Raw genomic sequence first — 13,172 nt, 5'->3', positions numbered from 1 at the left:
GCTCCCAAATTTCGCGCGTTAATGTGCCCGGCCGTTCGCTCGCGAGACCCTGGAACGAGGTAGTGTGCCTATAAAGTCATATGGTATAGTTCCGCTTTTCACGCAAATCGAGTTTTTTAGCATTCGCCAACGTCAGTCTCGATTTCGTCGAGGGCAAATACAAAATAAGACCGAGCGAAGCAAGGTTTTGTGCCTAGATGCTAATCGAAATCAAAGGTAAGAGAGTTTTGATGAAACACAACGAGCAAAATTGCCGAGTGCAAGGCTCTCAAAATCCGTTCAAACAGTATAGTCAGTACAATAACATTCATTATCATGTGATGAACGATACCATCAAACTTTCAAACGAATACTGGACGTATTTCGCATCGTCAGTTCATATCCGCCATCCAGTTTGAATGAGCGATTGTATATGGCTGGCCTCAAAAGGTCCGCTCAAATGCCTTGTAATTGTTAAAAAATACACGCGGTACATGGTCAGTTTCTCCGACCTCCTTAACATTGTGCAGATTTTAAAAAATTTATTTGGGATCCAAAACACGGCTGACGCTCAAGGGGGAGCGTCTGGGGGCGCCCAGCAACAACATTTATTGACCAACTAGAGAATGACACCGGTCTTCCGAGGCCGGATCTTGCATCTGTCATGGCTAATAAACGGGAATGGGACAGACTTAGAAAATCAGTGCGAGTGCGCCCAAAATAGATAGACTTAGATTTGTTACAACCGTCTCACAGCTTTTCCCAAAAAGCCCCCATTTATGTACATCAGGAGCCCATCATGTGTACATCGATTATTACAAGAAGTGTCTGTGATACCTTCTCTAACAGCACGTACGATTATAAAGGTTTGTTCAAACCGGAGTTTTTATAATATATAAACGGATAGTACTGTCATCAGCACTGAGTAAGGAAGGCCCGTTGGGTCGCTTGCTTGTTGAACAAAAGAAAGGCTTTTGGAAGGTTAAAACAATGCTTGGTACACAGTGGAAATGCTGAACTCACCAATCAGCCTAACTCGTTATTGTGTTTGATTAAATCATGGAGCGTCCGTACTTGCCCCTATTCTCCGTCATTAGCTGCCATAATGGATGTTGTCGCTGCAACCTCCCCATTCTCAACCTACTCGTTCTCAAACACGGTATTTTCCCTAGGGAATACCTGGTTTGGAGGATTGTTGTCTCTAGCAGGATAAACATTCCCGGCGGCTGGGTTGCAATCAAGTTGTTGGCAAAAACTTCTGACGAGGCATCAACTTTACCTCACTTTACGCTCGATGTTTGCGGCAGTTGACCCATCACATGCCCGCGTGACGGAAAACCGGGATGCTCCGGCTGACGTGATAGCATAGACTAAGCCCTTTCCCTGTAGTCTGAACAATCAACAAAAAATAAGCTCGGTGAGTTGAGAAAATTTGGTAATTTCCCTTTCTCGCGATCAAGGCTTTCACTCTCGTGCACGGTTTTAACTTAATCATGTGTTACTGGGAATGCGACAGTACACGAGATCCATGCTAATCAGACTCAACCAGGTGCAAAGATTGAAACGGCCTTTGCTCAACTTACCGTATCGTAGAGGTTTGGATTTGCAAAATTCCGCCGTTCTTTGAAATTTTTTTACACACAACATTTGGGTCTTGTTGCTATGACGTCTCGAGTGGCCTGTTAAAAGGTACTGCTTGGATAAATAACAAATAAAAATACACTCGGTAAACGAAGCTTCACGGCTCCGCTCAAAGAACAGTTATCAATGAAAGAGAAGATGAGAGTGTAAGTGCAGGGAGTAGAATTAATATGCTCTATGAACAGATGAAATGCTCCTCGACGCTGATTAGTTTCTCAGTTCCAACAGATAGTTTGACTCTCGTCCTCATTTTAAGTCAATTCGGAACTACTCAAACAGAGCTTTCGATCTCGAGTTTTTAAATTGTGTGATACGCATGAAGTTAACTGATGGCTATGGCTTGTTGGTTTTGAGCTCAACTTACTGTATCGTAAAATTTCCTTAATCGGAATTCTTAGGGCCTGGGGCCCGTTTCTCGAAAGTCCCGATAATTAACGGGCCCGGTAAGCTGTTGCCGTTCACATTAAAGATCGAGGTTTCAAAAGTTTTGCATCTACCATGATAAAACTATCAGTTAATGAAACAAAATGGAGTAGTTGCTAGCCAGGACCCGCGCTCTTGCCCTTTATATTTCGATTTGAATATTTGATTTCGGGCCCGAACAGTTATCGGGTCTGTCGAGAAACGGGCCCCTGTTTACATAAGGTGAGCAAAGTCCGAACCGGGCTACCTCGGCTCTTTAATACCTTGACAAGACTTTGACAAGAGCCGAGCCAGCTGGCTCACCATCATGAAAAAAGGTAGCCTGCAGGCTAGAAAAAAGGCCCTATATAAGAGATTTCACGAATGCTTGTCTCGTGACCAAAACAGATGTTGCGTGACTGTCTGGTACATCTCTTACCGGGAAGGCGGGCGGGATTTTCAGGTTCCCCAGCACTTTAAAAGGAAATTGTGAGAAGAAAGGCGAGAGAACGAATTTGTTCTTTTTGTCCCGCACGCTGCAAAGGAACAATTCTAACCCGAGAAATTTACATTTCTTTAATTTCTTTTTAAAGACACATGTAGACGTTCAACGATGGATCATTAGACTTGCTGGAAGGCTTTCTTTCTGGATCGGGGGACGCTCTTAACGGAGCTGAACCTGAAAAGTGCTGAGAACGGTTTGTGTATCCACAAGAGAGAATGAGCTAAGTTAGATCATTCTCTCTTGGTATCCATCAAAAGTCTCCGCCAATGGCAGCTGCTGCTGATCCACATGACTTGCTTTGTTCAACGGATGGAAAAGAAAATTTTATACGCCTTACCCGACTTTTAATAAGTGGAGGCACGACTCTTTTAAGGGAAACGTTTGACATGATTATTTCACCAAGTACACTTCCAACAACCTTGAACAATTCTAGTACGAAAGCACAGCTTAAGACAGCGAAACTTACCAAGCCACAATGGGACTGTCTTTACCCCTCTCCAGGGCTGAACGGCAGGTCGACAGATTTTGATGTCACCTTGCTATTTCGTTTGCTCAGGACAATATGCAACCTCGCCCCTCCAACCACAGGATGGGATGCGATACCGGCCACTACAGACCTCAGTTTGACTGCAGATTTGGTCAGAATAAAACATTACCGAAACTCAGTCTATGGACACGTTAACCAAGGCATGTCAATTACTGGTGCCGAGTTTTTGACACTTTGGAAGGAAATTAGCAAAGCTCTAGTCCGGATTGCAGGGAAAATCAGCCCTAAAAAGAAAACTGAATGGCAAGTAGCCATCGATAAGTTTTTGAAAGATCCTCTCACTGTAGAGCATGAGCGGCATGTTGTTGAATTGGAGATGTGGTATCAAAGTGATACGGAAGTCAAAAAAAGCATAGAGGAACTGAAAATAGCAGTTGCAGAGGAAGGTCGTGACATCAAAGGCATCAAAGATCATCTAGAGCGGGATGTAACTCAAGAAGGCATTGACCGTTTGGAGACAATGGTTCAAGATCTAAAAGATCAACTGGAAAAGGTGAATCAGTCCATAGAAAGACTTAACTCTTCAGCGGGCTTGTGTTCACCGTCAAGAGGTAAATCAATTATTTAATACCCTCTGTTTGAAGTACTACGCTGTTTTAGAAAGTCCTAGACGAATACACTCTTCAACTCTAAACCTAACCTCACCTCTGAGGTCGTATTTTCCTCTCTTTTAATCTGTGAATCTCTTTAACATTTAACACACGGAAGAGGAAAAATGCCCTATCAGCGTCTTCGTATTTTGATTCACTTTTAGTTTGGTCAAACTTGTAGTAAGCGGTCAACCTATATTAATTGGTCGATTGGCCATTTTAGTCTATTTCCCTGTGGATTAAAGTTTATTATATCAAGTAAATGGTTATTTTTATTGGTATTAATTGAGCTCTGCTCTTAGGCGTGGTTAAAGGTTGACATCTTAACGCTTTCACTGCTTTAGTGGTCAATAATACAGGGGCACCCAACGAGGATATAGTTCAAAACCAGTTAACATAGCATTGCTGAACGTATTTTAGTATTTAAACGGTAGATATGGGCATATTTTTATCCCCTAAAAACTTTTCATCTGTTCGGATTTCCTAGCTGAAAGTCTAGTGATCCGAAAATTATAGGGATCAAAGCTTACCTTTTCGAAAATTTCAAGCAGGAAAAGGCTCCCGAAAATTCTAGGTGGCCTTTTTTAGGGTAAAAATCCGTTAAAAATGGGTAATTATACCATTTTGTAGATGTTCGAAAATCCTAGGAGAGGCAGGCAAGCAAGAAATTTTACAACAAATGTTCCGAAAATTCTAGATCTCAAATCGTCTTCCGAACAGATATTTTCCGAAAATTGCCGTTGGGTGCCCCTAATAATATAGCAAAAAAAAGCGCCAAAAATTCCAAATTTCTTTTTCATCCTTCCATACGTGTGTCTTAGAGTGGAAGGGTTAATCTATGGGGACGGTTTTAGCTCTATTTGGCTCTTCATCATGACAAGTGTTTTTCTAATTCTAATTCTCCATCTATACTGGACTGATCAACAACTGTGGAGACTATCATGTTAGCTTCCACTGATGTTAACATGACAAATAAAAACATGGATTTGACATGACTAGTGGTGGAGACAAGAGTATACACGCTTGTTCAATCGTTTATTGTTCAGTTTACTTTTTTTTCGTTAACGATGACTCGTGATCAGAGAAGAGATGGCTACATTCTCGGCGGACTACCCTGGCTGGTTTTTTTTCTTGGCTTGAACCTGAAAGTCTAACTCAGTATTTCTTTTTCAACCAACGTAACAGCTCGTCTACGACTTTTGCTTAATTGTGAGAGGTTGGCAGGAGCTTCTTCTCCAAGTGGAGTGCTCCAAGAAGCTGTGATGCAAGGATCCACAGGCATTACCCTTGTCTCAGATCAGCCACAAACCGACTTTGCGAGAGGTACTCAAGAGGAGGCTCTAAACACGCAGGAACCCGAAGGAGTGGTCCAGGGGATAGCCGTAGCACGTACACCTGTCAGCCCAAATATGCCACAAGGTGTAGTTACAAGGGATGTACGAGAGGGCCTTCGATCAGTGGTACGGGAACTTCCAGGAGTGGTACAAGGAGTCCCGTTAGTAGATCCTGTCCCCTCAAGTCAACCACAAATAGTGACTACATCTGAGTCTACCCAAGAAGTGTTGAATATGATTGCGTCAAAGTACTTACAGAAACTTGACCCATCAACACCTGAAGAGTTTAATGGTTTTAGAGAGTACATGGAAAAGGTACGTGAAGTGATTATTGTTGATGTTAAAACAGGAAGCTTGATTATCACTGTTGAATGCAGTTCTCTTCAAATCCTTGACGAACTGTGGATAGACTATAAAACAGGTCGTCTTAATGAAATGACGCAGAAATACCTTGTGACAGAAGAAGTTCTTAAAGCGTTTGGGCTAACAGAGCTGAAACTGAAGACAACGATCGTGGAGGAGGAGTACAGAGCTTGTCGCGAGGTTTTCTTAACGAGTTTGGGTAAGTACTCTGGTACTTAAAAAGTAACACTTTGATATCAGTTTCACACTCACAGTCAAATAACCAGACATTAAAAATAGTTCTAACTTTTTAAACAAGTGAACAGACTCATAAGCTATATATAATGTGCGCGTAGCCCTGTGAAACAAATAATGGAACAGAAAATTAGCTTTGGGGTTGAAATAACCCATAACCCCTCTAAGCGTTAGCCCTAGAAAAGGGAATCAGGGGACCACACGAGGCAAAGAATCGTCTGGCTTCGTAGTGTAGTTGGTGTATGTAGAGCGACGGGGGAACTAATCCAGGGACCTTGATGGGTCGAATCCCACCACGGTCAAAACATCTGTTTTTTTTTTTTGGGCTCGTGTGGTCCCCTAATTTCCTTTACTACTGGGGCAAACGATCAGTGGGGTTTTTGGGTTGTTTGTAGCACATGAATTTTCACTAAAGTTAATTCTCTATTCCATCACAAGACTCACAACCGGTTGTCAGTGAGCTTTAGTTAACATGTGACGATTTGTCGTCCAGTATTTTGTTCATGACACTGGGCTTTTAACCGTTAAGATTTTCTTTATATGGAGAACAACTGAAGCCAGGTTTGCGGTAATCCTCGGATACTGACAACAAACAAATCATTAGCTGTCTTGGTAACTTGGTAACTAGCCCTGGATTTGAGCTAATCGTCTTTCAAACAGCTCGGTCCTGTACTATTACTTAAAAAAAGAAGATCAATGATGTCGTTCACAAGCTGACAGATCACATACATAATCGTTAACGTTCAGCCTCCTTTCGCACTGACTCATCATTGATTAACTCCTTTATTTTTATACATACCAGTAAATGACGAACAAGCAGTGAGAAAGTTTGCGGATCTTGACGCATCTGAGGGAAGCAAACAACAAACCCTATCGGGTCAGCAACGCATAATCTCTGATCAAAAGACAACTCACGAAGAACCTGTTCTGAATAAGGACACTAAGCGCAGTTCTGCTAGTGAAGGCATGGAAATCTTCGTAAAGATGCTAACTGGAAAGATAACTAAAATAGGCGTTGAGGAAAGCGATTTCATTGAAGATGTGAAGGAAAAGCTTTACCACCTGGAAGGGATTCCTACTGACCAGCAACGTCTTATGTTTTCTGGCAGAGAATTGATGGATGGCAACTCTTTGAAGGACTGCAACATCCAAAACAAATCTATGATATTCTTGGTCTTGCGTCTTCGGGATAGTTTCGAAATTTCCATTAGAACCCTGGCTGGAAGGACCATTTCATTACCTGTTGAATCAGCCGATTCTGTCCAGATTGTAAAAGCCAAAGTTTATGACAAGGTGGGTGTTCCCCCTGATCAGCAACGTTTCGTTTATGGTGGTAGGCTACTTGAAAACACTCGTTCTCTAAGCTACTACAAAATTAAGAACAAATCAACTTTACAGTTGGTGGTAAAACGCCGGGACACCATATTCATTCGAATAAATGCTGAGAACCCCATCACGTTCTCTGTAGAATTCGACGCAAATGACACCATTGAGAACATAAAAGGAAAAATTCGAGACAAGGAAGGCGTTCCGCTAGAAAAACAACATCTCACGTTTGCTGGAATGGAACTGGAAGACCATTGTACTCTAAATGACTATAGCATTCAAAAAGAGTCAACATTGAACTTGGATTTAAAGCTGCCAAATGTCGTGCAGATTGTCGTTAAGATGCCTGCTGGAAAAACGATAAAATTGAATATGGAATCGAATTGTTCAACCGACGCTTTGAAGCAAAAAATTATGGAGAAAGAAGGAGCGTCAACCGAACAACAACGCCTCTTTTGTGGAGGCGAGGAGCTGGAAAGTGGTCGTACTCTTAATGACTACAAGATATCTAGCGGCTCAACTGTATATTTGATTTCGTGTAAGTTAATGGAGAAGAAGTAGACCACAAAATATTTTTTCATTGCTAAAATGTATCATCATAAAAATCGAAATTATGTTTTTCCCATGACCATAATAACTCTTATTACTCTAATGGCCTCGTGACTTGGATGGTGATGAGACGGCAGTTCCAGCTTTGGCTGAACAGGGTATCAGAATTTTGTGCTATAGACTCGAATGATGAAAAGAACTAAGCAGTGGCGGATCCAGGGGAGGTGCCCGGGAGGGGGGGCTCCCCCTTATTTTTAGACCAACTCCCCCTTACTTTTAGACCAAACTGAGGCCCGAAGAGACCGACCCCCCTTATCTCAGGGTCTGGATGACCGCCCCCCCCCCTGCTTATCTCAATTTCTGGATCCGGCACTGCTAACCATGCGACCATCAAGATGTTTCAGACTAGAGATTGAGCCAACCCTTCATCCTGACTAAAATTTTCCCTCACGGCGTAGAATGATTACAAATAGCCTTATTCTGTTCGTAAACGGTCAATGCTGTCGTTAGGCTACTTTAGTAACATATCGGCAAACGTTTTTGAAGAATGAAGACTTGAGAATCGCCGGGCAAGGATGACGATGCTGCAAAGGTTTACCATCTTAAAAAAAGTCAGTCCCACGTTCAATCTCGTCCACAGGACTCTTCCCTCAGATATTGGATTTTTGTGGGGATACCTCTTAGAAAAAGACGACCCAGGTTTTTACTTTCTTGAATGAATGATATAACTATGGTACAACTAAAGTCACTAAAGTCATTAGTTATAAGGCAAATTTAGGTCAAGAAAAGTAGTTACATGTACATATAGCATATTTTATGTTTGTTTGTTTGTTTGTTTTTGTCGTCAGTCGTCGTTGTTGTCTTTTCTTTAAAAAAGAAAACTTCTGTGTTTTCGATAAAAAAAAACTGTTAGTTGTTGGTACATTTAGGTAGAATTAAAAATCTATTGGATAAGAAAACGCTTTTATTACTTATAAATAGCTTTGTTTTCAGTAAACTTTTTTATTGTTCCGCAGTATGGGGGAACACATCTAAACGTAACCTACACAAACTGCAGTTGGAACAAAATTTTGCTGCCAGAGTTGTTTAAAGAAGTTTGACCATATCTCCCAGGGACGGAGATCTCTGAAATGGTTAGATGTTACGGAGAAGGTTCTATTTAATGACTTAGTTTTAGCATTCAAATGTGCAAATGGCTCAGCTCCAGATTATTTGGGTAAATATTTTATTAAACTTTCTGAATCAGCAGTTCACGACAAGAGCACAACTGGGTGTAACAGTTTTGTGGTCCCCCGATGTAGACTGTCAATGGGACAAAGGGCATTTTATTTTCAGGTTCCAAGGGAATGGAATGGGCTAGCTGACAATATTAAGAACACCAAAGATATTGATAGTTTTAAGCGGACACCTTTTAATAATATGTCTCATACGAAATATGTTGGAATATATTTTGAATAAATCTGAATGTAATTTGAATTTAATAAAAGCCCTGTTAAAGGAAGTCTCAATAAAGTATGTATGTATGCATGTAAATACTTGTTTTCTCAGTAGAACGTATTTCGTCGAGCGCTCAATTCATTTAATTGAAGAGCATTGACTATTAATAATCACAGGAGTCAATCGTTGAAGTTACCTGATGAGTGTGGTCCTACAATTTCGAACCATACGAAACAGCACTGTCGCAATAAACGATCAATGATAAGATTACTCCTGAAGCCTGAATTCCTGTGATTATTAATATGTATGTATGTATGTATGTATTTGTTGGCGCAGTTGCTTCATTTACCGCTAAAATTTCATCATTTGAAACTGGATCCAGTCCAAAAACACTGACCCTGACACTGACTATCCAAGGATATTCCGAGTTACGAGAGCCAGTCAGAACGCACAAAAATTACTATCCACTGATTTGGTGGATACTATTATGTGTTATTGACCAAGCGTAAGGTCAAGTTGGCTGGATATTGGCCAAGTTCTTTACACACACATCGTGAAAATAATGTACGTATGCTGACGTCCGTGCGGCATTTCGCATGCGCAGGAGACAATAAAGGGACAGAGAGTAAGACAGAGAGGGAATCTTTGGGCGTTGGCCGGGATATGTGACTTTCACCAAAGTTATTTTGAGAGGTTGTAATTAAACTGAAGTCTAATTCATGAGACGCCCGCACATTTTAATCGATATTTAGTGTTTGAAAAGTAGAGAGAATGAGTTGAAGTCATCGTGTCCATGGGCGACTAACTCACAGAAAACGATACAGAATATTGTAGCGGTGAGTACGTTACATCAACGAACAATAGCAATTGTTAACCACAAGTAATGACCTATTGCATGTTTTATAGAGTAGGTCATTTTTGTAGTGAAAAATAAAAGAACTCAAGAAAGAATGAACTCATTCTTCTTGGAGAACTCTAATTTACGTTATGTTAGCTCTGCAATCCTATCATTAACATCAAAATTTCGTTCATTTGGACGCCGAACAGGAGAATGTATGATAAAAGAATCATTAATTTTCTTGCACGAATAAAGGGAATTATAAGGAAAAAAACTAAATATTCTTAACGATTTTACCAAAGAGTAACAATCTCTGCGCGCTTGATTGCAACTATACAAATGAGCGTGGCGAAACAGTTTGAAAGCCGTATAAACAGAATCAGAATCGGGGAAATATTTTGAATGAATGAACTTCATGCAATTTGTGAGTATTATGGCTATTTTCTCAACTAGTGTCAAAGACCATGCAAAACGTCCACAGAGAGGCAAAGACCAGGAACGTTTCTGTCTACTGACTTTTTAGGGCTTTTGCGAGTTGTGCGAAACATGCGGCGCCAAACGCAAGTAATCTTGGATTATTACTATGTTTTCTTGTTTTTGTCTAATTTCGTAACAGGTACGAGTACGATCTGTGAAGGGGAATATATATTGTCGAAACTTCCCCAAAACAATGCATGTTCTCCAATCCAGAATTGGTCTCAAAGAATGCTTTGTCAGACCTTATTTTCTAAATTTTCCCATTGCCGATGATACAGATAACGCACTAATAACAACACAAATGATAGTGAAAGCTGCGGAATACATGCACATTACGAAATACATGCACAGTTTTTGCATGGAATTACTGCTACTTTTCAATGTAAAAACATACGGGTTAGGGGCCCTTTCTGTCGTCTTTACTACACATATCATCGTCTGTCTCCTCTGAAGGAGCCTCTTTGCGTCGCAGGGAGGCTGGGAGAGTAAAAAAAGAACGCGCGCTTAATAATATTTTTTTCTTAATTTTATCGAAATCGCAGTGGGAGCCTCTCCGGTGGAGAGAGCCCTGATAATCGTTCTAAGTTTACTATCTTGCTCACGCAACACCAGACAATAGAAACAGTACTTGTCTGAGTCCAGCTGAGCAAATCCTAAAACTGAAGAATATAGGAAAAAAGAACACACAAATGCACTGAAGTCTTGTTGACTTTGATGATATTGCGTCTGTCTTTGACTTCGCGCAAACCATTTCTGAGTGTGTTCCGAAACGCTGATTTTTTCCTATATCGTTCCTTCTGGCTAGTTGTGTCGTTGTTAGAGAAAAACTCTTTTAATTTGTAAACACCTCTACCCTGGTCCTTTGGGCAGCCACAAATATTAAAATCACGTTTAAATAATTATTAAAAATTCTTGGTTTTCATTTCCGACTATGTCCCAGTTTGCTTTAAATGTAGTACGATAATGATATAGTATTATTTTTTCTCCCAGTTTCGTTTTGCTCTCGTTAGGCAACTCAACGAGAGCAAAATTATTGTTATCAGGATTTATTCGTGTTATTTTTCATTGACTACAATTAACTTTTATAGTAAAATGCCAAAAAAAAGAAGGCTTTTAATTAAAACGAACAGATCTTTGACACAGAATTATCAACCAATGGTAACAGATACCAGTTCAAATTGATTACTATCAGTTTCTTAACACTCAAACTAATTACTCCTAGCACACTAATATAAAGTAACCATTCTTTGTGAATTCTGAAGAGTTCTCATTTTAAAGTTACCGACTTGTAATTGCTTGGCAATTACACTTCAAAATGGCGCTTTAAAGCACGCGACTGCAATAATTCTAAGTGTCTCGGGGAAGCCCTGGGATCATATGATCATCTTATCTCGATCTTGCTTAATCTATATTTCACGGCTAAAGCACTTAAAGAACAAAATGATTATCCCGTCATATAGGAAGCCGTAATCCGTGCTCGTATCTCTCGCATTTATAAACTAATCCTTGACAAGCTCTCGTGTTGTTTTGTATATGGTAATTATTCACCAGTTGACGACATAATTTGATAAGAAAAGTTCAATTATTCCCCAGCGCGCTCAGTCGAGGGTTTGCGCGCTTTGTCTTGGGTCATAAGTTTTATATTGTTAACCTTTAGTGCGTGCATTTCTTTAAAAAGGTTTGGTAACAATTTTTACAGCACTGTGAAGAAGACGCTGGAGTTTGAAACAAAATCGACGAGGGATCTGAAAGTTGAAAGAAGAAAGAAGAAAATAGATGTGAGTACACTGAAACAGGTGTAACGCCACGGGGAGCCAATTTTTTCGTCTTTCAGTGCATTGAGTTTTAAGTTCGACATTCTTTTACCGGAAAATACTTTGATCTTGACTCTTTTAATTCATAATATTATTTCTTCTCGGCTGTATAATTTTCAGTTTTGATGCAAAATCAAAATCACTTCGTGTCACTTTTAACGCAGATTTAAATTTACTTTTGCCCATTCTTCAATGCTCGATTTTTGACAAGCAATCGCCGGTAAGAAAGCGAAAATGCCACATTGTTTACTCAACAATTGAAAGTCAATTCTTGAAATGAGAAAAAATTGTAGTCGAACTAGTGTTCAAGTATTTGTCAAGATCGGCGAGTCTTAACTTTCTCTTTCCTTTCTCCTTCGTGACTGATTTGCATGAGAAAAACATGGCGTTGTCCTAAGGCGTTGTGCGGCGAAACTTCTTTTTCTAAAGAAAAAAGGTCTTATCCATTTTAACAAGTATTGGCACGAAAAACGACGGATGAGAACTCAGTTTAGTAGAGTCCTTGAGGGAATTCTGTCACCTGCTCTTTTATTTTCATTATTTTTATTGCCATTTCTAAATTAAGGCTGCAGGCCAATTTTAAGTAAGTGTCTTTCTGAATTTCCAACACGTGTACTGCGAGTGATATCTCGGAGTCTTGTGAGGCTATCTCAGATAATTTTTTTTTTGTTCTTCGGTTTTCTAATTTCCTATTTTCTTTTGCAGATGAAAATAGCCATCTCTCCTTGTAACAGCAGGAAGTGAACAGGTAAGTTTTTTTTTTAAATTTCATTTTTGTTTTTATGCGTCTCCTCTTCAAGGGCGCTAGTTGGCGGTTTGCGGATCTATATCGAGCAGTAATTTCTATTTTCAATATCTTAAAGTGATTGTTATCATAATCTCTTTGTTGATCACCATCGTATATCTTCTACACGTCGGGTTTAATGTAAATCAGAGTTCTACGAAACTTTTTCTAAATCACCTTTCCATCATGATCACTCTGAAATATTATTGAGCAATACTCTATGTTAAACTGATGATTCGTGCGAATTATTCCAGACGCTTGTAACTTAAAGAAGCAAACGTGACCAATGAATCCATCGGACAGACGTCTGTAAGATTTGTCTATTTTTTCAGTCGCTTGGCCATGGATTCGC

At 40.0% G+C, this 13,172-nt stretch overlaps 1 protein-coding gene across 1 annotated transcript; it reads left to right on the top strand.

The window, feature by feature from the left end:
- The first annotated feature begins 2,630 nt into the window (after positions 1-2,630).
- Positions 2,631-7,601, top strand: LOC140924692 (uncharacterized). Its single transcript, XM_073374713.1, has 4 exons — positions 2,631-3,625; positions 4,850-4,923; positions 5,110-5,560; positions 6,398-7,601. Exons 1-4 carry the CDS (start codon positions 2,794-2,796, stop codon positions 7,480-7,482), a joined length of 2,442 nt encoding a protein of 813 aa, XP_073230814.1. The 5' UTR covers positions 2,631-2,793; the 3' UTR covers positions 7,483-7,601.
- The last annotated feature ends 5,571 nt before the right edge of the window (positions 7,602-13,172 follow it).

The sequence above is a fragment of the Porites lutea genome, chromosome 14 (assembly GCF_958299795.1).
Source record: "Porites lutea chromosome 14, jaPorLute2.1, whole genome shotgun sequence".
Lineage (NCBI taxonomy): Eukaryota > Metazoa > Cnidaria > Anthozoa > Scleractinia > Poritidae > Porites > Porites lutea.
Note: the sequence above shows the minus strand (reverse complement) of the source record. Positions and strands in the feature narration are given on the sequence as shown.